Source organism: Balaenoptera acutorostrata, chromosome 17 (assembly GCF_949987535.1).
Source record: "Balaenoptera acutorostrata chromosome 17, mBalAcu1.1, whole genome shotgun sequence".
NCBI classification, from domain to species: domain Eukaryota; kingdom Metazoa; phylum Chordata; class Mammalia; order Artiodactyla; family Balaenopteridae; genus Balaenoptera; species Balaenoptera acutorostrata.
Genome location: NC_080080.1, coordinates 16,213,368 through 16,238,350, shown reverse-complemented (window position 1 = coordinate 16,238,350; position 24,983 = coordinate 16,213,368). Strand labels below are relative to the sequence as shown.

Sequence of the window (24,983 nt, the reverse complement as noted above, 5' to 3'; positions counted from 1 at the left end):
CGAACCTCGGCCCCCTGAATTGGGAGTGCGGAGTCTTACCCACTGGACCACCAAGGAAGTCCCCAGACTCAGTTCTTAACTCCAGAACCCGAGATAACTAAAGCAGTACTACTTGGTGCCAAATGTACATAAATGCAGTGCCTGAAATTTTATGGCTATTCTCTATAAGGTAGCAATTTAGATGATTCAGAATATTTTTTCTTCAGATCATGAAATAATCTTTAAATTCTCATAGAGAATTCACAGACCCCACCAACCCAACCCCACCCCACCCCAAGAAGACTTCAAGTTTCAGAAATACTGGGGTAGCTTAAATTGTATTTCATTGATTGTAAAAGTTGTACATTTCCCCCTCATTTTAACACCTCTGAAATTGGGATATATCTTACTACTGATGGTATATCATAGTTTAACTTTCAGTGTTTTTTTCTTTCTTACTGTCTCATAAAATAATGCTGTGTGTTTCAATTGTTGCTAACTTGGATTCCATGAAATACAGTAGATATTCCACGAATAGTGGATGAAACAAGATGCAGATTTAAATATATACAATAAAAGACCAAGTAAATAATTGAAAAAAATAACAGTACCAAAAAGAAACTTAAAAGGGCACAACCTCACTTATCTGGAAAATCTGCTACACAAAATAAGAATCAAGCCAAAGCAATCTTGCGGGGGAAAAAAAACGGAGCTGGAGGAATCAGGCTCCCTAGAGCCCGCACTCCGCAACAAGAGAAGCCACCACAATGAGAAGCCTGCGCACCGCAACGAAGAGTAGTGCCCACTCGCTGCAACTAGAGAAAGCCCTTGCGCAGCAACGAAGATCCAACGCAGCCAAAAATAAATAAATAAATAAATATTTTTAAAAAATTCTATTTGAGAGTAAGATGGTTCTAGTTTTCTACATCATTACGAGTAAATTCTTTGTGAGAAGAATTAATGTAAAAACAATTATTTCATCAAACAAATTTTATTATAATTGGCACCCCTCTCCCAATTCCTGTTAAGCCCACCAAAATGGGGACAAATTGAAGGTTTCGAGCTAATTAATGTTAGATTTAAATTTGCCCTGGACCAAATAAACCCAAATTCCATGAAGTACATACTTCCTAATTCACTGAAATTAATTCCTTGAGTTTTAAAATGGAATTCATGCCATCTACCTCAGGGTTCTTGAGAAACAAAATTTAAATATGTATAAAGCACCTAGTCAAAAAACCACTGAACCACTGAACAAGTCAAAAAGCAAAAACAAAGCCATGTTCTGCCTCCTATGTGAAGAAAGCCTTAGAAGCATACCAACAGAGATATTCATAAATGACTTAGAATTGATGAAAAACTTGATAGTAAGCAATCAGAAATATAACTACTATTTTGAATAAAGGCTTTTTACAGACTATGAAGCAGAACCACATATCATAAGCAAGTTATAGTCATAAAGTCTCTTTAGATTACTCAAGTACCCAGAACTCATCCTGTATCAACCAACCTCATCAGTTGCACTCACACATATCACAGATACCATCTTTGAACAAGAAAATAAAAACAAATCTGACCTGAGTACATATTAAATTTTTAATTCAATAACATTCATTTAGTGCAATTTCATCTCAAATAAATTACATTTTACAATCTGGACTCTTGATGACCAGTCAAGAACACACTTAAAAATTAAATGCAAATCCTAAATTATTACTTTAAAGCTATTTTGAATTAGCATTTAAGCATCTTGTATTACCTTGTAAAATGCCTGCCATTAGTATGTTTCTCCGATATTTCCGTATTCTTATCAAAACTAGAATCTGAAGAATTCTGTGCATTTTTTCTCACGGACCTTAATGCACGTGTCCGGTGGTAGGTTTCAACTTCCTTAACTGAAGACCCATCCTTTAAAAAAAAATTAAGAAAGCCATCTAAGTTTTTCTTCAGTCAAATCCCCAAGTTAAACTCCTAAGATTTGTCTCTGATTAAAAGTTTTAACAGCTGCTTTTGGTGCACAGTATCATTTTTGCATCTCCCCAAGAAACTAAAATAGTTAATATCTAGAATAATCATTTTACAATAAACAAATATGAGCAATGCCTATGAGGTGGCTAGTATAAGATTTATTAATGTTTTATAGTTCTATTTCATAACAAGTAGTCTCGAGTGAAATTTTCTACCACTGATAAAAAGTTGTAATAGTTCATAACGGTAAGTACTCCTTTATTTTAAGGCTATGGAAATTAGAAAGATACACATACACCATGAAACCACTGGCAACAACCTTAAAATAACTGGACTATCAGAAGTGTAATTTTGGCTTGGATGACAAAAAGGAGTTATTACTATCTCACACAATTTCACCCACAAATGTAAAAAATGAATTTAGAGACTGTTTAGGTATGTTAATTTCTTGTAAAAACCATACAGCTCTATTTAACTTTATTTTTGCTCAACAGACTACAGGCTCTCTAAGTTAGTGGGTTGCTTTATGAGCTACAGAGGTTCTGTCATAAAGTATTCAAAATTTCATACATGCCTTTTAGAAATCATACAGAGGATACTTTTACATTAAAAGAGAAGGCAAATGTACCTAACAACTCTATAATCCTATGTCTTACTACTCTAAAAATTTATAATTTTAGAAAAACAGGCAGTGTTTTTTTAAAAAACAATAAAACATCAGTGCCCCCCGACCCCATGCACCTCAGGCTGGCTTTACCTGGTCATTTCATTATGTTTTATTAGGATATTTTGTCATTTAATTTTGTTTCAGCAAGAATATTTGATTGGTTCAAAGGTAAAGTAAGGATATTTATACCACAAGGATCTGTGCAAGAATTAGACAGGTTCTTAAAGGCACGAGAGGACAATTTAAAAAATTAGACAGGTTCTTCATACGGTATTAAAAGATACGTATGATTTGTTACTTTTATCAGTGTACCTATATTTCAGGATGTTTCAAAAAAGAATACCTATACATTTAGGTAAGTGTATTATTTTTTAAATGAATACCTACATCTTAGATGGGTGTAGTGTAACATAAGATTTTCCAAGGAAAATTGTAAGGCTATCTATTTCCACTCTCTCAACTTCCATGTGTACTTTTTCTTAAAACGGATCTAAGAAGGCATCTTAACACAAGGCATCCTCTTTCATTTACCTTTCTCCCATTTTACAAAAGAAAGTCATAACTCTCACTCATTCTGAATCTTACTATTGTGGGCTGCTTCAAGGCATTAAAAACCTTAGTAAAGCCAAAGAAAAACACTAATGTAGGTGTTAAGAGAATGAATGACTAAGCTAGGCAACAAATCCTTTCCTTTGTTAGGTGGTTTCCAATTCTTCCGCTTTTAACAAAATTGAAAGGAGACCTAATCAAGCTAAGAGACCATTAAAAATGTTTGGCAAGTGATTTTCTGCATATAAGCCAGAAAAACTGAGCGGCACTGCAAATAAAATTCCCTTCATTACTATCTACTTATTTATATGAACAATGTTTCTCAGTGCTTACCTTTATAAAAGCAATGAAACTGATGACAAAACACTCTTCAGCAATAAATAAGATCCATCCACAGATACTTAAACTAACTGGGTGGGTAGGGAGACAAACCACATGAAATCCTAATAAAATATTACTTCCTATGTTTAATCATTTTTAATCAAAATAGATACTTTTTTTGTTGTTTTGATCAATTGAATGTTAATAATGATAACTCAATACACAAAAATTTTATTTCTTGAGGCTCTGTCATCACGGAAAAGTGGAAAAAATCCAACTTTTGTTTTATAAGTATAAAAGGATAATTAATAACTGACTTTCAAGCATGAAAATATATCAAGATAAAATGCTGTGGGTTAAGTGGATTGGAAATACAAATTAAAAGAGGAAAAAAAAAAGAGGGTAAAATTTCTGACTACTAAAAGAACTTGTTCATGTATTAATTTTTAATGTTTCAAGACGGGTATCAAATAACTATAATTTTTACATTCCAGTGGATACTTATAAAAGTGTGACGTAATAGTTTTATTTTTTAATGTCAACCTTAAAAAATGACAGAAATGATCTCCTTTGTAACTACTTAAACCTTTGCGGGGGGGCGGGGGAGACCTTACATCTAGGGTCAGCTTAAAAATGTAAAAGCAGGGGCTTCCCTGGTGGCGCAGTGGTTGAGAATCTGCCTGCCAATGTAGGCGACACGGGTTCGAGCCCTGGTCTGGGAAGATCCCACATCCCACATGCCGCGTGAGCGACTAGGCCCGTGAGCCAGAACTAACTGAGCCTGCGCGTCTGGAGCCTGTGCTCCGCAACAAGAGAGGCTGCGACAGTGAGAGGCCAGCGCACCGCGATGAAGAGTGGCCCCCGCTTGCCGCAACTAGAGAAAGCCCTTGCACGGAAACGAAGACCCAACACAGCCATAAATAAATAAATAATTTTAAAAAACAAAAACAAAAACAAACAAACAAACAAAAAAAGTAAAAGCAGGGACTTCCCTGGCGGTCCAGTGGTTAAGACTTCACCTTCCAATGCAGGGGGTGTGGGTTCGATCCCTGGTCAGGGAGCTAAGATCCTACATGCCTCAGGGCCAAAAAACCAAAACATAAAACAAGCAATATTGTAACAAATTCAATAAAGACTTTAAAAAAAATGTGAAAGAAATTATAGAGCTAAAAAAATTTAGAAACACAGGGGAAAACTTTCATGACATTGGATTTGGCAATGATTTCTTAGGATACCAAAAGCACAGATAACAAAAGAAAAAATAGATAAGTTGAACTTTATCAAAATTAAAGAACTTTTGTACAAAGGACATTATCAGTAGAGTGAAATGGAAACTCATGGAATAGGAGAACATATTTGCAAATCATGTATCTGACAATGACAAAGGACTGATATCCACAATATATAAAGAACTCCTATACTTTTAACACCAACAACGAAAAAAGTTAAAAATGGGCAAAGGATTTAAATAGACATTCCTCTGAAGAATATACACAAATGGTCAATACACATGAAAAGATGCTCAACATAACTAGTCATAAGGAAATGCAACTCAAACCCAATGAGATACCACTTCACACTCATTAGGACGGCTATTATCAAAAACAAAAAAAGAAAAAAGAAAATAAGTATTGGCAAGGATGTGAAGAAACTGGAACCCTTGTGTACACTGTGGAAAATGATATGGCAATTCCTCAAAAAATTCAACATAGAATTACCATATGATCCAGCAATGCTGGGTATATACTCAAAAGAAGTGAAAGCAGGGACCTGAAGAGATATTTGAACGCTCATGTTCATAGCAGCATATTCACAACAGCCAAAAGGTGGAAGCAATCCCAGTGTTCATCAACAAATGAACGGATTAAAAAAAAAAAAATATATATATATATATAGTACTTACAATGGAATATTATTCAGTCTTAAAAATAAAGGAAATTTTAAACACACTGAAATAACATGAATGAACCTTGAATACATTATGCTAAGTGAAATAAGTCAGTCACAAAAGAAGCAGGTTTCCTTTTATGAGGCTCCTTGCCAGGGGTTGGGAAGAGGGAAAATGGGGGGAGAGAGAGAGAGAGAGTGAGTGAGTGTGTGTGTGTGTGTGTGTGTGTGTGTGTGTGTGTGTTTTGGGGTTTTTTTTGGCGGGATCTCTGTTCCCGACTAGGGATTAAACCTGGGCCACAGCAGTGAAAGGGCTGAGTCCTAACCACTGGACTGCCAGGGAATTCCCAGGGGAGTTAGTGTTTGATAGGTACAGAGTTTCAGTTTTGCAAGATGAAAAATTCTGCACACAGAGGGTGGTGATGGTTGCAGAACAATGAATGTACTTAGTATTACAAAACTATACACTTAAAAATGGTTAAAATGATAATTTTATGTTATCTATATGTTATCACAATTAAAAAAAGAAAGTAAGTGTCACTATATTCCTGGGGATTAAAAAAAAAAAAAAGGTTTGTTTCCATAGGAAAAAAGAAAGGAGGGAGTTGCTAAATACTGGGGAAAAGATTCCCTGAGAAACTTAGAAGATTTAATCTTATAAGTGAATCTCTGATTTGCATAGTGAGTGGCTTAGTTCATCGTCCCTAAATAAGCACTAAGTATCAAGAAAGGCTCTCCTTAACAGCATGGAGAAAAAAACGAAACAGGTTCTTTGGGAGTCACCTATATAAAGGCACATACTGGGGAATTTAAAAATATAACTTTCAAAAATGGTTTTTATAAAAGCAATATAAAAATAAAAGCAATACGTGCCCATCATAATCAGAAAAATGAAGAAATGTACAAAGATGAAACTGTCACCCTTAATTCCAAGCTACCCACAGATAACCACAGTTAACCTTTTGGTGCATAAGCCATTCTTTTCCTTTGCAAACACATTCACACAATTTTAAAACTGCGATAATATTATTTATTCTTTGTTACTTTTTTCTAGTAATACAACCATTTTCCCATGTCATAAAATCTATTCTAAAAATCTTTTTACATGAATGAATAGTATTTCAGCCATTATATGAATTTAACAAACTGCTTAAAGTATCACGTATAGCTAATCTGCAATTTGTGTTATAAATACCTCTAGATGAATTATCTTTTGAACATCTGATTTCCTAAGGAAACTAGCACAGTTGTTAAATCAAAGTCACATTTTAATACAGCCAATCAAAATAATTCTCAAGAGGTAAGTTAAACACCAACTAGTAACAGTAATTAACACTGGATAATAGAAATGGGGACTTTCACTATCTACTTTTTACATTTTTGCAACATGTATTACCAGAAAAAATTTTCCTAAGAAGTGAAAAACAAAGAGAAAACATACTTAGTCTGAAAACTAAACCTAGAGATGTAGTGTCATTTATTCTTTCACTAAAATCTACTTTAATATTGAGAGCACTGATCGTTCTTAAAAGTGAAGTTTAAAAGGAGAAAAAATATAGTTCATTAGATTTTAAGTCTGTTATAATCTTGCAGAATCAGTAAGTTAGAACAGGGAGCATGCAACAATAAGAAAAGTTTTTCCCCAAAGTGGACACAATTGAGAAACAGAAATATTCTGATGTTATTTTTCCACAAAAGATCAAGCTTAGTAAAGATTTAAATTAGTAAAAAATTTGTATGGGAGTCATATTGGTTGAGTTAATTCAAGTTAATCAATTCAACAAATGAAATTTAAACAGGATTTTTAAGATCACAGTTATATTACTGACATGAAACGTATTCATCCAGACTTGGGGCTTCTTGAAAGCCTAAAAAGCAGTGTATGCTAATGTACAATGGCATATACATTATACCCACATTACATAGTTGTGACAGTCCTCCTTAGCTTCATCTTTAAACACTGGTGTGGTCAATTACTCATCATGGATCTATTCCACAAGTTCCAGCAATTTGCTTTCTAACCATACAGCTCTTCCAGTAGATCTAAAACTATCTCCAAATAGCTAAATCCAATGGACTTCTCTACCTCATTCACTTCTATGATCACTCTGTTGTTTGCTTTGATCCTTTGTTTACATGATACTTTTATTTTTTTAAACCTAATTCATCCTCTTCCCACCCTTAAAATAAAGCCATTGCTCCAGATCTTCTTAAATATTCTTGTGTTTTGCTATGCACCTTCAAGGATTCAACTCCCAACTCTATATAGGTGACTCACAAAGAAAAATAGTCCTTACCTCTCACCAAACTCTGGCCTCATATTCCCAAAGATGTCCAGCTTACCTCTTCAGCTGGAAACAACACTGCCTTTCCTCGCTCTATCTGAACAACTCTCAGACCCCTTGCAGTACTTTTGGACTTCTTCTCTCCGTGCCTCCTAATACCACCTTAATTTAGGCTCTGGTTTTCTCTCCTTTGGTCTGTTGTGATAATAATGTACTAATTAAGAGCCCAACCTTTTAAAGATAGACTGCCTAAGATTGATTCTCCACTTAGAACTGTATAATCTTCTCCAAGTTACACAGAGACCTTAGTTTCCATATCTGTAATGAGGATAATAATACTTTACTTGTAAACTTTTAAATGACTATACTTCAATTTAAAAATTAAAAAATAGGGACTTCCCTGGTGGCACAGTGGTTAAGAATCTGCCTGCCAATGCAGGGGACACGGATTAGAGCCCTGGTCCGGGAAGATCCCACATGCCACAGAGCAACTAAGCCCGTGCGCCACAACTACTGAGCCTGCACTCTAGAGCCCGCAAGCCACAACTACTGAAGCCCACACACCACAACTACTGAAGCCCGCGCACCTAGAGCCCATGCTCTGTAACAAGAGAAGCCACCGTAGGGTTTCCCTGGTGGCGCAGTGGTTGAGAATCTGCCTGCCAATGCAGGGGACACGGGTTCGAGCCCTGGTCTGGGAGGATCCCACATGCCGCGGAGCAACTGGGCCCGTGAGCCACAATTACTGAGTCTGCGCATCTGGAGCCTGTGCTCCGCAACAAGAGAGGCCGCGACAGTGAGAGGCCCGCGCACCGCGATGAAGAGTGCCCCCTGCTTGCCGCAACTAGAGAAAGCCCTCGCACAGAAACGAAGACCCAACAGAGCCATAAACAAATAAATTAATTAATTAAAAAAAAAAAAGAGAAGCCACTGTAATGAGAAGCCCGTGCACAGCAATGAAGACCCAACGCAGCCAAAATTAAAAATATAATTTATAAAAATTTAAAAATAATAATTTCGGGAAAACAAACAAAATAATAATAGTTACTTTACAGGAGAAGTATGTGTGTGCATATTAGGTACCTTGCCTGGCACACAGCAAGTGCTATGTAAATGGCAGCTATCAGTATTATAATCTTTTAACTGGTCTTCCAAACTCCAGATTTGTTGACTATAATCCATCCTAAACACTATCTCATCAGATCTCTGTTCTAAAAGTTGCAACTTCTAAGCCTAAAATCAAGAGCCAGCCCAACACAAACTAACAAAAATGGACAATAATGGACTATTATTGTCACAAAACAAGTACACTCTCTCAAATGCAGAGCAGCCAACTCCAGGGAGCAACATTCATTGCCACTTGTCAAAATCTCCCTATTCATGCTTTGAGATACTTCACTGAGCTGTACACTTTTCATTTTTGTGTTGTGATATGCTCCAAGTTTTAAAATATCTCCCATAGGCTGTACATATCAGTGTCGAGTTTGGGATATTTTTCCAGGCTAAATAAACATACAATTAAAAAAAAAACACAACCAAAAACAGTACCTTCTACATACTGCAGTGTTTTATTTTACCTAAAAACATACCGAAGTATAAAAACGTACATAAACACAACCCAGAAGTAACGTACAATCATCACCAAGAAAACCCCTACTACCCATCCTTAAGTGTCTCTTCAGTATGAGAAACCAGCCTAAATTTAATGAATCAAAGAGCCTCAGACCTGTGAAAGCACAGAAATAGGCAATGGCTAGCCTGACTCTGGAGGAAAGGGGCATCCAAACTTATAAATAGGAAGAAAATAAAAGCTTAAAAACCAAAGAAACAGATTTAAAACAACAATAAAATATTTTCAGGGAACCCATACAAGTCAGGGGGAAAAAAAACCCTTAAGTGCAGTTGAGTGAGATCATATTCAAAATGTAAAAGTAAAATGTGGTTGAGATTTCCCCGGCTGTCCGGCGGTTAAGACTCTGCACTTCCACTGCAGGGGCCGAGGGTTCGATCCCTGGTCAGGGAACTAAGATCCCACATGCCATGCAGTGCACCCAAAAACTTAAGAAAAAAAAAAAAAAAAGTAAAATGTGAAAATGTGGTTAATAAATAGGTAACTGTAGGTATCTTCAGAACTTCAGAACAAGTTCAGCCTCCAAGATTAGATGAAGAAAAATGCAAGTTATTGAATTAATATGAATAAATCCAACCATCTTTAAAAGGAACCTACCCTAAGAAATGCTGTCAATAAATGTGTGAATGAGACAAGGAAATACCCAAATACAATGAGGGTGGATCAAGGAGTTAAGTTTCTGAAATGCATGATTGATGTAAAAAAGCAAGCTATAATCAAATCAAATGTATTTAATGTAAAGAACCCTAATTAGAAAATATTCCAATCACAAAGGTATGTTTCATTTTTGGTATTGGTGGACTTTGTCAGCATGAATACATTACTCCTGAAGACCCAATCCCATGCTCACTAAATAACACTCTGATTACAATCTGTTCTACGGAGGATTTGAGAGAGGAGTACTATGTCTCAAAAAGATATAATCCCTACTGGAAATCCTAGTCTGGAAAAGAATCTTTTCTACCCTATAACAACCAGGTGAGTGCTAATTGCTCAACCACCACATACCACTGATATAGCAAGACAATCAACAACAAAATATTTATTATGCAACTACTATGCTCTAGGTGCTAGGAATACACAGCTGAACAAAAGGTCAAAATCCAAACCCCTATGGAGTTACATTCTGATTTGGGGAGAGATAAAAATATTTTAGAAGTAGGAAATGATAGAATATTAAGAAGGTGGTAAGTGCTGGGGACCATAAAACAGAGCAAAGGGCCTGTCAATGAGTGGTTTGCAATGTTAAATAGGGTGGTTAGGATGAGCATCATTGAAAAGGTGAAATTTTAGCAAACACTTGAAAGAGACTGTTTCATAGGTTCTCCTAGGTAGGACTCGCAGCTCTATTGCTTACTATAAAGGTCAATTGAGCAACTTATTTAAGTCTCTGTGCCTCAGTCCTCTTACCTGCAAAACAAAGATAATCGCACCTACCTTATAAGGTTATGAGGATCGAGTTAATGTTTGTAAAATTCTTGGAACACATTAAGCACTATGAGTTCTGCGTTTTGTTTTGTTTTTTTTTTTAATTAAAAAAAATGTAAACGGTAAAGGAATAGCTCATGCAGATATCCAGGGGAAGAGTATTCCCAACAGAAGGTAGAGCAACTGCAAAGGCCCTGGGATTCAAAGAGCAGCTAGGCCAGAGTGGGTAGAACAGACTGGGTTTCGCAAAAGGGAGAATGGAAGAGGATGTCATCATAAAGGGAAGGGGGCAAGGAGGTATAGGGCTGCTTCTCAACTTTTAAACTTTTACTCTTAGATAGGGATTTTTGGGTTTTTTTGTTTGTTTGTTTGTTTAATTTTTTAATTTATTTATGGCTGTGTTGGGTCTTCGTTTCTGTGCGAGGGCTTTCTCTAGTTGTGGCAAGCGGGGGCCACTCTTCATCGCGGTGCGCGGGCCTCTCACTATCGCGGCCTCTCTTGTTGCAGAGCACAGGCTCCAGACGCGCAGGCTCAGTAATTGTGGCTCACGGGCCCAGTTGCTCCGCGGCATGTGGGATCTTCCCAGACCAGGGCTCGAACCCGTGTCCCCTGCATTGGCAGGCAGATTCTCAACCACTGCGCCACCAGGGAAGCCCAGATAGGGATTTTTGAGCAGAGGAGTGATCAACTGTTTTGACTTTTTACAAGATCACTCTGTAAGCTATACTGCGAACTGACTTTCAAGGGAGGAGGGCATTACATATAAGGGTGGCAAACAGGGAGGCTAGTCAAGAATCTATTTTAATAATCCATGGGAATTCCCTGGCGGCCCAGTGGTTAGGACTCAGAGCTTTCACTGTCAGGGCCCGGGTTCAATCCCTGGTCGGGGAACTAAGATCCCACAAGCCACAGTGCTAGATCAAAACAAACAAACAAACAAAACCAAAACAAACCAAAACACACACAAAAAAACCAAAACACTATTTTAATCCAGGCAAAAGATAATGGCTTGAACCAGCATGGCAATAATGGAGCAGCTGAGACGTGGTCGGATTCTGAAAAAATTCTGAAAGTAAAGCCAACAGAATTTGCTAATATGAATGGAGAGAAGAGTTAAGGATGATTCTAAGGTTTTTAGCCTGAGGAACTTAAAAGATGGAGTGGCCATTAAAATCGACTGTGGTCTTAACAGCTGACAATGACTGAGTCCTATCAGCCAAGTGTTCAGGTAATCTCCTTACATGCCTGATCACATTTAATTCTCACTACCCTTGTGGTGGGTATGACCCCCTTTTAAGTATAGAAACCTGCTGATATTGGTAAACTGATATTCATAACTAACAGTTGTTTTTTTTAATTAATTTTTAATTGAAGTACAGTTGGTTTACAATGTTGTGTTAATTACTGCTGTACAGCAAAGTGACTCAGTTATACATACATATATATATATATATATATATATATACACACATACACATTCTTTTTCATATTCTTTTCCATTATGGCTTATCACAGGAAGAACTAACAGTTGTTTTAAGCACTTATGTTTCTTAACCAGTATTCAATACATCATTACAGTCCCAGGAACTAGCTTTGTCCTGAAGATAATAAACACTCAAATATTTACTGAAATAATTAGCTGTTTCTGAACATAGGTTAATGAGTCGAGTGACTGAGTTCACTGAAGAGGTGTCCAGCCTCCCCAGATCTCTTAACAACTTCTGCCTGTGATTGAAAAACAGATCCTAAAAGTCAGGAAATTGCTTTTTCAATTCAGAATCACAATTTCAGAGACTGACTGGACCATTTCATTGCCCTCAGTAGAGGAACAACTCGTATAGGGCCTCTACAAAAGATACCACTAATTTCCTATAGGGATCTCTCTCTTACCTATGGCTTGTCCCTCTCCCACCACAGGTACTTCCCCTTGGCCTCTCATTCTGACTTCCCAGTTCTAACCCTCTCTCTGGTCCTATTTTTCCCACCCCCATGACTACCCTCCCTTCAACAAAACTAGACTACTTCCTGCTGCCTTAACTTTACTAGCGTTGCTTCCTCAATTTCTCTAACCCTTTGTTAACGCTGTCTCTTCCACCTGTGTCTCTTTCAGCAGCTGGGGTGGGGAGGTGGAGGGAGGAGAAGCACTTTTTTCAAGAAGACCTTAGTATACTGTTCCACCTCCTTGGAAACCTATAGACCTTGCTTATAACCGTAGCATGAAATAACAGAAAGGGAAAGGTGGTGGCGGCAGAGAATCCAAGTTCCAATTTTCGATCTAGAAGATCAAGAAGCTTAGACTCTAGCTTCTTGAGTCTGTTTTTTCATCTGTAAGAGACATGTCGTAACTATCCATTCTCATGGAGCTGTTATGAGGCTTAAGTGAAGAAGACGTACATGAAACGCTGCTCTCCATCTCTCTACATTATGCAACCTGGTATTATTCACTGCGTTCTGGTTACCGAACCCCTCTGGATCGTAAATGAAGGTCAGGGAACCTGAGTTACAATCTTTCTATCCCCCGCGGCCCCTAAAACACTTGTTTATGCATACAGGAAGCGCTCAGTAAATGCGTGTGGCTCGCGATCGCTGCAAACCTAGGGCGGGAGCCCGGGCGACTGGACAGGGAGGTGTGTGAGCTGGGGGGCGGGGCAGCCCCAAACCGAGATTCGGCCTCCAGCTGCACATCGGCTGCGGAGGGCTCGGTTTCCTCTCGAGTAAAAGTGGGTGGTAACGCACCGCTCACCCTCCCGCAGTCAGTCCATCTCTCCACCCGACCCACACCCCTCCGGGGCTCGGATCTTGAGAAGCCTTCCATTTTACTTGTCCTCGACAATACTCCTCCCAACCTACCTCCTTCTCCTTCCTCCACCCCCAGCCAACTGTCACCCGGACCGCCCGCCCACCCTCCCCACCATCCTGGGCCCCACCGGGCAACGGGCCGCCGACAGTCCCCCAGGCCCGGCCCGAGGGGCCCGCTCCAGCCCGGTACTCACGCCCGCGGCGGCCACGGTGACGGCGGACTGCTCAGCGGCGCCGGCCGAGCGGAGCCGCCTCCGGCCGATCTGCTTCAGGCTGAGGAACTCGCTGGACAGGTCCAGAGAGTCGGTGGCCGAGGCAGCGGGGTGGCTGTGCAGCTCAAGGCTGCTGCGGAGGACCACCATCTTCTCTCCTTCCTCGCCCGGGCGTCCGCGGCGGGAGACGCAACCGAAACCCGGCAACAGCCGCTCAGGCTCTTCCGCGCTCCGAATTCTGGCGCCACAAGCTCCGCGCCGATGGCCGCAGCGCGCGCGCCCGGAATCCCTCCGCCGCCTGTCCCTCCCACGCCGCCACCCTATCACGGCGGGCTCGAAACTTTTTTCCCATCTGTAGAGCGAAGGACTTCGGGCCGAATTTGAGGAGAATCCACACCGACAGTGTCGAGGACCCGAGCGGACAGTGACGTGAGACCACTCTCTCCTTTTTCTTAGATAGTGCCGGCTCGCAGAGCTCGGCGGAGGGAGACGTCCGGTAGTGGCGCGCGGTCCCGTTTGGAATTTTGGCGCGTGGACGCCGGAGGGGGAAGGGAGGCTCCCGGCCGCTGTGATTGGCTGGCGGTGCCTGGCGGCTCCTCCCCGCCCCTCCCGACACCTGCCCTCGGCTTCCCGCCACGCGGGATTCAAATGCGAATTGCGGAGTCCTTGACTGGAGGGGGAGAAAGCACTTGGCTTTTGACAGGTTTTGACTTTGATTCTTAAGAGCCTAACCCAAACAAGTTAAGAGAAAGAGAGGTAAAAGAGAGCGGCTCAGAGTATTGTTAAAGACGCAGGTTCTGTATCCAGCGCCAACAGATCCCGCGATCTTGAGCAAATGATTCACCTCGCCGGGTCTTAATTTCCTAATCTGTGTATTAACTCTAATTACAATACCTGAGGTTCTAAGATTTTATTATATCTTAGAACCGTGTCTGCATATAAATGTTTGCCAATATTACAGAATTACAGAAGATGGCTTCTCTAAAAAATTAAAACAGTTAACGTGACTACTTTGAAATAGATAGCAACATGCTGAATGATCAGAATGTGAGAGGAGCCCTAGTGAAACAAACAAAAGCTATTTATTGATTTGGATAACTACATTTCCTTAATTCGACATGTATTAAATATTGATTGAGCATCTGTTATGTGCCAGGCAGTATTCTAAGCACTGGGGATGCAGCTGTGAACAAAGAGAGCAAAAATGCCCTCATGGAACTTAAATTCTGGTAAAAGGAGAAAGACAAGAAACTAAATAAATGATACGTTTGTTAAAAGGTAGTAAGTGTTAACAGAGAAATATAGAGTAGGGAAGGTGAAGAGACGCGTGCAGCTTTTTTGTTTTGTTTTGTTTTGTTTTTTTAAGCGTGCAGTTTTAAACGGCGATTAGGGAAGTTCTCACAAAGTGTAAGCAAAGACCTAAAGGAGGTTAGGTATGTCTGGGAGAAGAGAGATGCAAGCAGAGGGAAGGAGAGGACAGTGGGCCGACGAGATCAAAGAGGAAAAAGCTGCTAGGAGCCGATCCTGCAAGGCCTCAGCTTTTAGGCTTTTGCTTTTTATTATGAGATGAAAAGACATCACAGGGTTTTGAACAGAGGAGTGACTTATTCTGACTTTTTGAAAGAATCCGTCTGGCTGCTGCATGGAGAATAATATTGGGGACAAACTTATGCTTAAAAAAAATTGTTGTTAATCTGAAATTCAACTTTAACTTGTTGTCCTGTATTTTTATTTGCTAAATCTGGCAACTCTAGTTAGGAGGCCACTACAATTATCCAGGCAAGAGATGACATGACACAGACCAGTATGAGAGCTGTGGAGGTAATGAGAAATGGTCAAATACTGGGTATTTTTGGAAGAAAGAGCACATAAATTTGCTAATTAATTGGATTTAGGCATGAGGGAAAGAGAAGAGTCAAAGATGACTCCAATATTTGATTGCTTGTTTGTTTGCTTGAGCTAACGGCAAGATAGAGCTGTACCTAACTTAGAGAAGGCTCTGGCTAAAGCAAGTTTGGAGGGAATATCAGGAATTCCTTTCCATGCACATTTAAGATACAGAAGTTACTATATATTCAGCACTTAAAATTTGGCCTTTTAAGAGTTTAAAAAAATTATATTTACCACAGCATTATTTATAATGTCAAAAAGCTGAAAACAACTTGAATGTCCCTCATTGGGACCTTAAGAAGAATAGTCATTAAAAATTATGATGCAACTCTGTGTTAATTTAATTATATGGAAAGTTGTGCACAGTACATTGTAACTTGTTAGGAATGTACAAAGAAATAGATACCATACAGTTACATCTTTGTTTAAAAAAAAGTATATGTGTATACTTGCATTGGAAAAACCCCCAAAGAAACTACAACAAAATGTTAATGGTTAATTTCTGGATGGTAATAGTATGGTTGTTGTATAGTTTCTCTGTACTTTTCTCAATTTTTCTGTTTTTTTTTTTTTTGCACTAAATATGTATTACATTTACAATAGGGGAAAAAAAGCTTTAAGATGATTGTTTAGGGGGATGGTGGTGGTGGGATGAATTGGGAGATTGGGACTGACATATATGCACCAATATGTATAAAATTGATAACTAATAAGAACCTGCTGTATAAAAAAATAAATAAAATAAAACTCAAAAATTCAAAAAAAAAAGTATATGTGTATACTTGCATTGGAAAAACCCCCAAAGAAACTACAACAAAATGTTAATGGTTAATTTCTGGATGGTAATAGTATGGTGGTTGTGTAGTTTCTCTGTACTGATTTTTTTTTTTTTTGCATTAAATATGTATTACTTTTACAATAGGGAAAAGAAAGCTTTAACATGATTGTTTAGGGGGATGGTGGTGGTGGGATGAATTGGGAGATTGGGACTGACATATATGCACCAATATGTATAAAATTGATAACTAATAAGAACCTGCTGTATAAAAAAATAAAATAAAATTCAAATATATAAAAAAAAGATTGTTTACCCAATATAAATGAAAGCAGAAAGAACAATATTTAAAGTAGCATAGTCTACCATTATGGTATGTCCAATTTTCTTTATGCATATTATACATCGATAAACATTTATGGAAAGAACTTCCACCCAAAAGGCATATACATTTGTGATTTTGTTATATATTACCAAATTGACCTCCACAGAAGTTATAGCTGTCATTTAGTTTTTAGTTTTTTTTAAATAAGCAAAGAAATAGAAATTTCATAACACCAAGAGATGGAGCCAGCCAAACAGTTTTCTTTGTTCCTTTACTCTCTCTCCAACAACATTAAGAATTACCATACTTGCTTCAGCCTTTAGTTGATGTAGTGGGTTGATCTGTGTACCCCAACAGGATACATCCAAGTCCTAAACTCTGGCGTCTGTAAACATGACCTAATTTGAAATAGGGCCTTTGCAGATGTAATTAGGATCTTGAAATGAGATCATCCTGGATATACGGTAGACCCTAAATCCAAGTCTGGTGTCATAAGAGAAAGGAGAGAAAGATCTGACACAGACTCACAGAGAAGAAGGTCATGTGAAGATGGAGGCAGAAATTGGAGTGATGCATCTGTAAGCCAAGGACCACCAAAGATTGCCAGCAATCACCAGAAGCTCAGAGAGGAGTATGGAACATTCTCCCTCAGAAACTCCAGAAGGAACCAGCCCTGCTGACACCTTGATTTCAGGCTTCTGGCCTCCTGAACTGTGAGAGAATAAATTGTGTGTGTGTGTGTGTGTGTGTGTGTGTGTGCACGCGCGTGTGTGTGTGTGTGCGCATGTGTGTGTGTGGGGGGGGTTAAGCCACCCAATTTGTGGTAATTTGTTACAGCAGCCTTAGGAACTTATAGAATTGGTCTGGAATTGGTCTTTGGCAGGTCACTTCTTTCTTTTGCTGAAGTCTTAGCTATTGTCGACAGGAATGTCTTGATTTAGGAAAAGAGGGGCAGTAGAAACTGAAGTTCTTTCCCATACTCCCTGACTTCCTAAAGAGGGTCAAGTGTTCTTACCTCACATGTGACAGAAAAGAGGCCTGAAGTAAGAGCTAATCATAATTCATTACCTCATTTGAGATGAGGTCATAGGTGGGTGCCTTTCTGTTTAGTAACAAAAATAGAAAGTAAACATCAGTTTGAACAGAGATTTCTTTCAAGAATGTGGTATATCTGACCTTACTTAAATTTGATAGCCAATATCATTGATTTCACATGAAAGAGGAGAAAATCATTAATCCCATGGAGGTGGGGGTCATAGTTGACATTTTCCATTCTTTAGCTACTCCGAATTTAAACAGACACCTCTCCTACCTGAGAGATTTTCTCTTTGAGTGGGTTTGGGTTAGGCAGGGCCCACCTCCTTCAGTGGAAATCCTACAGGGATGGATACTTCATTTCCCTGCTAATCTGGCAACTAGGGCTCAGGCATGTTACCTCATCTCAATCAGTAGGTTGCTCCCACCTGGGACATGCATTACGTCTTGAAGAAGTGACCCAAAGATGCAGGGGCAGAGATTATTCTTGGTGGAAGCAGCAGAGGGTACAGAGGCAGGGGCATTTAATGGTGGCATTCTCACCAGCTGATTTTTGGATTGTTGGAGCATTTTATCAGTGTGACCTGCCTGTGCTTCCTCCCCTCCAAGTCCTACCCAACCTCCCTCCTCCCCATTCTTCTAGTAAATTTGACTTCCTGTTTAAGTTAGCCAGAGATGGTTTCTGTTGTTTACAGTCAAGAACTCTATCTGGTGTAGAGGCTTCAGGTCAGAAAAGGGAATTGTACCAATGGTTTCCTTTTTTGTTTTTGTTTTGTTTTGTTTTGTTTTGGTGGCGTGCGGGATCTTGGTTCCCTGACCAGGGATCAAACCTGTGCCCCTGGCAACTGAGGTGTGGAATCTTAACCACTGGACCACAGGTCCCTTACCAGTGGTTTCCTATAATGGACACTGCCATGTCAGACAGATACCCCCATCAGATCTGGAGGATGGAGGGCCAGGAGAGGGGGTATGTTGGCATAGGAAGTGAGCCAGGAAGACACATCACAGTTTTATGATGTGGTTTTCAGACTTTCCCTCTTTATCAGCCTCCCCTGAATATACTTCAGTTTCTCAATTTTCCCATGTAAGGTGTGGTACACAGCCCTCAGTCTAATACCACAGGCATGGGCCCTGGGACTATTGCCTCCCTCCCACTGCATTCTGAGTAAGATTAGTAATAATAGTATTGCGTTCCAACCCAGCCCAACTCCCCACCCTCAATGATGAGGGGCTTCCTCCCGCCCCCGCCCCAGAGCTCACATAGCACATTGCTGCCTTAGCATTTACTGCTTTATGAAGTTATCCCTTTAACACGGGAAAGTAGTAATCAGATAAATGCAAAATAAAATAACAATGGGAATGCCAGGTTTTTTGCCTATATTTTTGTTTTTTAATAACAATGTGATATTGAGGTATAGGCTTGTTTCTTTTTTTTTTTTTTGTAAAGAATTTCACTTATTTATTTATTTATCTATTTTTGGCTGTGTTGGGTCTTCGTTTCTGTGTGAGGGCTTTCTCCACTTGCGGAGAGCGGGGACCACTCTTCGTCGCGGTGCGCGGGCCTCTCACTATCGCGGCCTCTCTTGTTGCAGAGCACAGGCTCCAGACGCGCAGGCTCAGTAGTTGTGACTCACGGGCTTAGTTGCTCCGCGGCATGTGGGATCCTCCCAGACCAGGGCTCGAACCCGTGTCCCCTGCATTGGCAGGCAGACTCTCAACCACTGCGCCACCAGGGAAGCTCCATAGGCTTGTTTCTTAAAAGCAGTATAGCAACATGTATCAAGAGACCTAGAAAATATTTAAAACCTTTGGCCCAGGAATTCCACTTCTAGGACTCCTCCAAACATAAATAATTAGAGGCATGGACCAAGATTTATGTACAAAGACGTTGACTGCAGCTTTATTTATAATAGTAGGATCTGAAAACAAACTAAATGTACAACAGTAGGGGAAAAGTTAAGTGAGCAATAGTCTGTCCATGTAGCTTTTTATACTGATGTTGAAAAACTTGATTTTTTAGAAATGTTTTATTAAAAAATTTGTTATTGGAAAGTAACCCATGTGAAAAATTCAAGCAGTACAGAAATGTAAAAAATAAAGGTACAAGTCACTCTGTGTGATTGCCATGAGGAAAAAGAAGTTTTCTCTTTCTACTAGGGTTGTCAAGCCTGGAAAGTACAATATGGGGCTGCCAGCAGCCATCCTCCCACAGCAAGAAGTGAAGTGACCTCAGAATGAAGCCAAGCACTGAGAAGCAGACAGAGAGGGGGAGCAAGAAGGCCTGAGGAAGTGAGTTCTGTTTCTGGTCCCTTGAGACCCTGGTTTCCGCAGCTCATCCTTTAACTGTGAGAGCCACTTCAGTGTCCTTCCTGTTCAATGGGCTAATAAACAGCCTCTCTTCCCTTGACTTTTAACTGATTGAGTCATGACTAGTATAACTGGGACAGCTGCTTTGTGGGAATCAAATTATACTGTTTGTGCTATAATCCCATTCTAACGATCAGATAATTCTTCCAGCAACATGAAATGAGGTCCATTTGGCACGAAGTGGGCTTGGCAAACCAGTAGAGGCCTCTAAATGATCACCTTTTTTTCATGGTCACAAATCATCCTGGGACTAGACATCAAGTTCATCAGGATATGCTGTCTGGAATATATGTATTTTTCCTTTTATGAAACTGAAGACAGCAACTATTCATATTTAGTCTTATGTTATCTCTTCCAGCATATTTTCTCAAAGATCCTTAAGAAAGGCTTTGGGGTCATAATCTAAAGCACTATCAGTATGCTAGAATGTAACTCATTTGAGTCTAAAGATTTTTAACCCATTTAAGGCAACTTGGTGATTTCTACCACCGCACCTATCTTGGCTTTAATTTCTTCTCACTGCTATTTTCTTTGTTCTTTACAGCTTGAGGATCATTTTCTTTGATAGAAAATGAAAGCAAAATAGACAGACATTGGGTATTTCTGTGTTCTTTCAGTTGTCTGATCATTATCGTATCATGTGGTCTCAAGCAGTGGGATTATCTTTCTTTTTCTTCTAGCTCTTAATATTGAGCATAAAATACCCCCTCCCCCAATAAAAAACAAAAGCCCTTTTTGCTATTAAACCTGACTGTATTGTGTGCTATAGACTTCCTGAATCTCCCCTTTCACATCCATGGCCCTTTTTAATATTTTCCTTTGTTATGTGTTCCTCCTTCAAACCCCTGCCCTTTAACATCCTGATTTCAGTGGGTATTGGCTTGTGTGAGTGCATCTCTTATTTCTTCCACATCCAGATCACTGGGATTTGTAGGTCAGAATCTGGGTCTATGCACCTCCTACTCCTCTGAAACCATATCCTTTTTTATAGTCTTTACCATGAAATTGTATGTATTTTAAAAATATGATCTATTTTTTTCCAATTTAAAGAGTAATTCCTGGGGCTTCCCTGGTGGCGCAGTGGTTGAGAATCTGCCTGCCAATGCAGGGCACACGGGTTCGAGTCCTGGTCTGGGAAGATCCCACATGCCACGGAGCAACTGGGCCCGTGAGCCACAATTACTGAGCCTGCGCGTCTGGAGCCTGTGCTCCGCAACAAGAGAGGCCGTGATAGTGAGAGGCCCGTGCATCGCGATGAAGAGTGGCCCCCACTTGCCACAACTAGAGAAAGCCCTCGCACAGAAACGAAGACCCAACACAGCCATAAATAAAATAAATAAATAAAAAAAAAATTAAAAAAAAAAAAAAAAAGAGTAATTCCTGCTTATGAGACAAAGTTTAGAAGCATAAAGAAAGCACATTATGGCAGAGACTGCTGGCTCTCTCAGTATTCATTCCCTCCTTCTGCTTGACATACTCAGATGTTAGCTGGGCTGCCCAAAATAAACCCTCCATTCCCTAATCTCCCTTGCACCTGGGTGTGACCTTGTGGTTATCTTTTAGGCAGTGGAATGTGAGCAGAAGTGACGTGTACAACTTGTGGATTTTGTTCTTAAACCTTCCGCTCCTGCTTTTTCCTGATTTTGCTGGCCAGCATGCAATTATAGCAGATATGGTGGTGAGCATTCTTGAAATATGTGGACCAGGGCAACACTCTAGATATGGCTTTCCATCCAAATCTCAGGAGCCTGGGTAACAAGACACTGTGGAGACACTACATCAGCTCTGGAATGTAAATGTTCAGGGTGTTATATGAGAAATGCATTTGTATCTCATTTAAACCACTACATTTTTGAGTTTCTTTGTGACAGTAACCTCACCTGTATCCTAATAAAACAAAGTCATTAATTCAACAAGGGTTTATCCCAGTCACAGTGCTTATACTCTTGTTCACAGAGAAATATAATGATAATAATCATAACTGCAAAACTCTGTAGTTGTTTACTACATGGGGTACTTCTGTTGTGCCAGGCACTATGCTTTTTGCACAGATTAGTTTATTTAATGCTCGCTACAGCATCATTAGGTAGACACTCGACTTTTATTATTCTCATTTTACAAAGAAACTGACACACAGAAAGGTTGGTGACTTGTCCAAGGTCATACAGGATAGGAAGTAGCTGAGAAAGGATTTGAGCTAGAGTCTCTGACTCTGGAGCTATTATTTTGTCTCACCTCTCAAGACAAGACCGTGTCATGGAGCTGCTCATGGCAGAGGTAGAGTCAGGTTGAGTTACTTAAGATGATAATAGTATTGAAGACATATGACTAAAAAGTCATGACAAAACAGAAAAAAAAAAAAAGCTGTGCAAAAATGGAAGGCAGCAATGAACTTTCCCTGGGAAAAGCTGCAAGTAAGGAAAGTGAAAGAGCACACATTAGATAGAAGATATGTATACCTTTTGCAGTTTTAGAGTGTCTGAGGAGTAGTAAGACACTCAGTGACAGGAGTATACGGTATATTGGAGATAATGGAGTGAAATTATACCACAAATTGTGGTTGCTAACATTATTTTTTTTAATTAAAAAAAATTATTTATTTGACTGTGCTGGGTCTTAGTTGCAGCAGGCGGACTCCTTAGCTGTGGCTTGCAGGCTCCTTAGTTGCAGCATGCATGTGAGATCTAGTTCCCTGACCAGGGATCGAACCCGGGCCCCCTGCATTGGGAACGCGGAGTCTTAACCACTGTGCAACCAGGGAAGTCCTAGCTAACATTTATTATTACGTGTCAGCACATATTCTAACTGCTTTATATACATGAATTTAGTCAACCCTCATAACAACCCTATGAGGTAGGTGTTATTATCATTAACTTCATTTTAGATGAAGAAATTGAGGCATAGAGAGGTGAAGTAACTTTGCCCAAGGTCACACAAATAGTAAGTAGTAGAACCTACCTAGTTTGGCTTCAAAGTCCTGCAGTAGTCTGGGTCCAATAAGAAGAAACCACATGGTAGGTTAAACAAGGGAATTTGAATGTCAAGAATTAACTACGATAAAAGCGAACTGTAAGATAAAAGGAAACTATATGGTAACTAGGGCTGAGGGAGAGTACGCAAGGACAAATTTGAGAGGGGTCTGGATCTCGTTAGAGAAAGCATGGGTTGGCTACCAGAGAGCAGAGAAGTTTGCTGGTTTAGCTAGGCTGCAGGCAGTCTGGAGTTGCTAGGCAAACAGCAGAGAAGCTGGTGGAGGCGAGCAATCGCCAACCGGCCCTGTGGGTAGCCACGGGAATCTGGGGGCCAGCAGGGACAGAAGGCCTTCAAGAGGCCTGGGGGGAATACTGGGGTGGGGGGGCAGAAGGACTGCTCAGTGTGTGACCCTGCCCCCCAAAAGGCTTGCTGAAGGACAATGGGCAGGTGGTTGCCTGCAGGCCTCGCGGGGCTCTGGTTTCTGTGTCAAGAGGGCTGCATAAAGGTTATTGCCAGGCTGAAGCCGCAAGGTCGCAGAAGGACAGAGTCTGGGCCTGCGGCTGGAGCAGACCCTACTGGATATTTTCATGACCACACTCCTAACTCTGGTCGGGTCTCTCCTAACCACACTCCTAACTCTGGTCAGGTCCCAGAAACTGAAGGAAGCTTCTTCCTCCAGCGAACTTAACTGAGAAGGCTTAATATCGTGCTCACTTTAAAGAAGAAATGCTTAAAGGAATTCCATTTTTTATCACAGAGCCTATGTTGAAGTATGTATTTGGACCTGAGAGGCAATACACTGACACAATGACTTATGTTCAAAGTCTTTAGGACTTTTGGGCTTTACAATTCATGAGATTGGGAGAATCTAAAAACCAATAAAATAATCTAACAATTTAAGTTTTTATAATGGGAAATACCCTGATCAGCTATATATGTCACTTGCAAATTTAAACATTCAGAAGGATATAAGTCTAAAGTGATAGTCCTCCATACCACTCATTAACCAGAGATGAACACTTTTTTTTTTAAAGTTTTTTCTTTTTGGCTGGGTTGGGTCTTCGTCGCAGCACACGGGTTTTCTCTAGTTGTGGTGCGCGGGATTCTCATTGCAGTGGCTTGTCTTGCTGCAAAGCGCAGGATCTAGGCGCGCTCATGGGCTCTAGAGCGCAGGCTCAGGAATTGTGGCGCACGCAGCGATAAACGTTTGACAATCTGGTGTCTTTCCTTCCAGACTGCCAGCAAATAAACAAATATATGATTAACACAAAAAGGATATCATGAGGACCCTTTCAAAACTGTTCTTACTTATACCTTTCTGAGCCAATATATTTGGAATTAACCTCCCCCCATCATCCTCTCCGCTCCCCCCCCCCAACTCCAGACTCAAACTAAACCTTAGTTTTTCACACAGAGCTCCTCTTATTTTACTTGCACACGTGGAGTCTTCCGAGTCTCATCTGCCACAGCCGGCAACAGGTTACAGGGTCTCAGACTCCTCGGAGACTCACGAAGCACCGTTTACCAACTCCAAGCCCTCCCCTGACTCCTCTCTCAAGCGGCCAGCCGGTGACCCCCTTTTCCCCCACGCTGACTACAACCCCGCTGTTCCCAAAACCTCCAGCAAGCCTGGCGCCGCAGCCGCTCTAGGACCACGTGCCGCTCCGCCCCGCCTCTGGCCCCACCCAACTGGCGGGGCTTCGCCCACCAGGAACCACGCTGTCCTCCTCGCCCTGGGCTCCGCCCACTGTGAACTCACGCCTTCACCCAACCCCGGATCCGCCTACGTCGCCCTGGCTCCACCCTCACGGGACCAGCACTGCGCGCCTCGAGCTCCGCCCACCTTGTTCCAAGCTTCGCACGCCGGGACTTTGCGTCGCTCGCCCCGCCCAG

The 24,983-nt window shown here is 40.5% G+C and overlaps 1 protein-coding gene across 2 annotated transcripts in view; it reads right to left on the bottom strand.

Annotated features, from left to right (window-relative positions):
• ATAD2 (ATPase family AAA domain containing 2) overlaps positions 1-14,227 on the bottom strand; it is a 79,273-nt gene extending 65,046 nt beyond the window's left edge. For both annotated transcript variants that reach the window (XM_057532248.1, XM_057532247.1), the window contains exons 1-2: positions 13,708-14,227; positions 1,739-1,887 (exon numbers count right to left, since the gene is read on the bottom strand). In XM_057532248.1, the coding sequence (XP_057388231.1) occupies positions 1,739-1,887; positions 13,708-13,875 (317 nt within the window). In that variant the 5' untranslated portion in view covers positions 13,876-14,227. The remainder of the gene's footprint in view (positions 1-1,738; positions 1,888-13,707) is intronic.
• Positions 14,228-24,983: the final 10,756 nt, after the last annotated feature.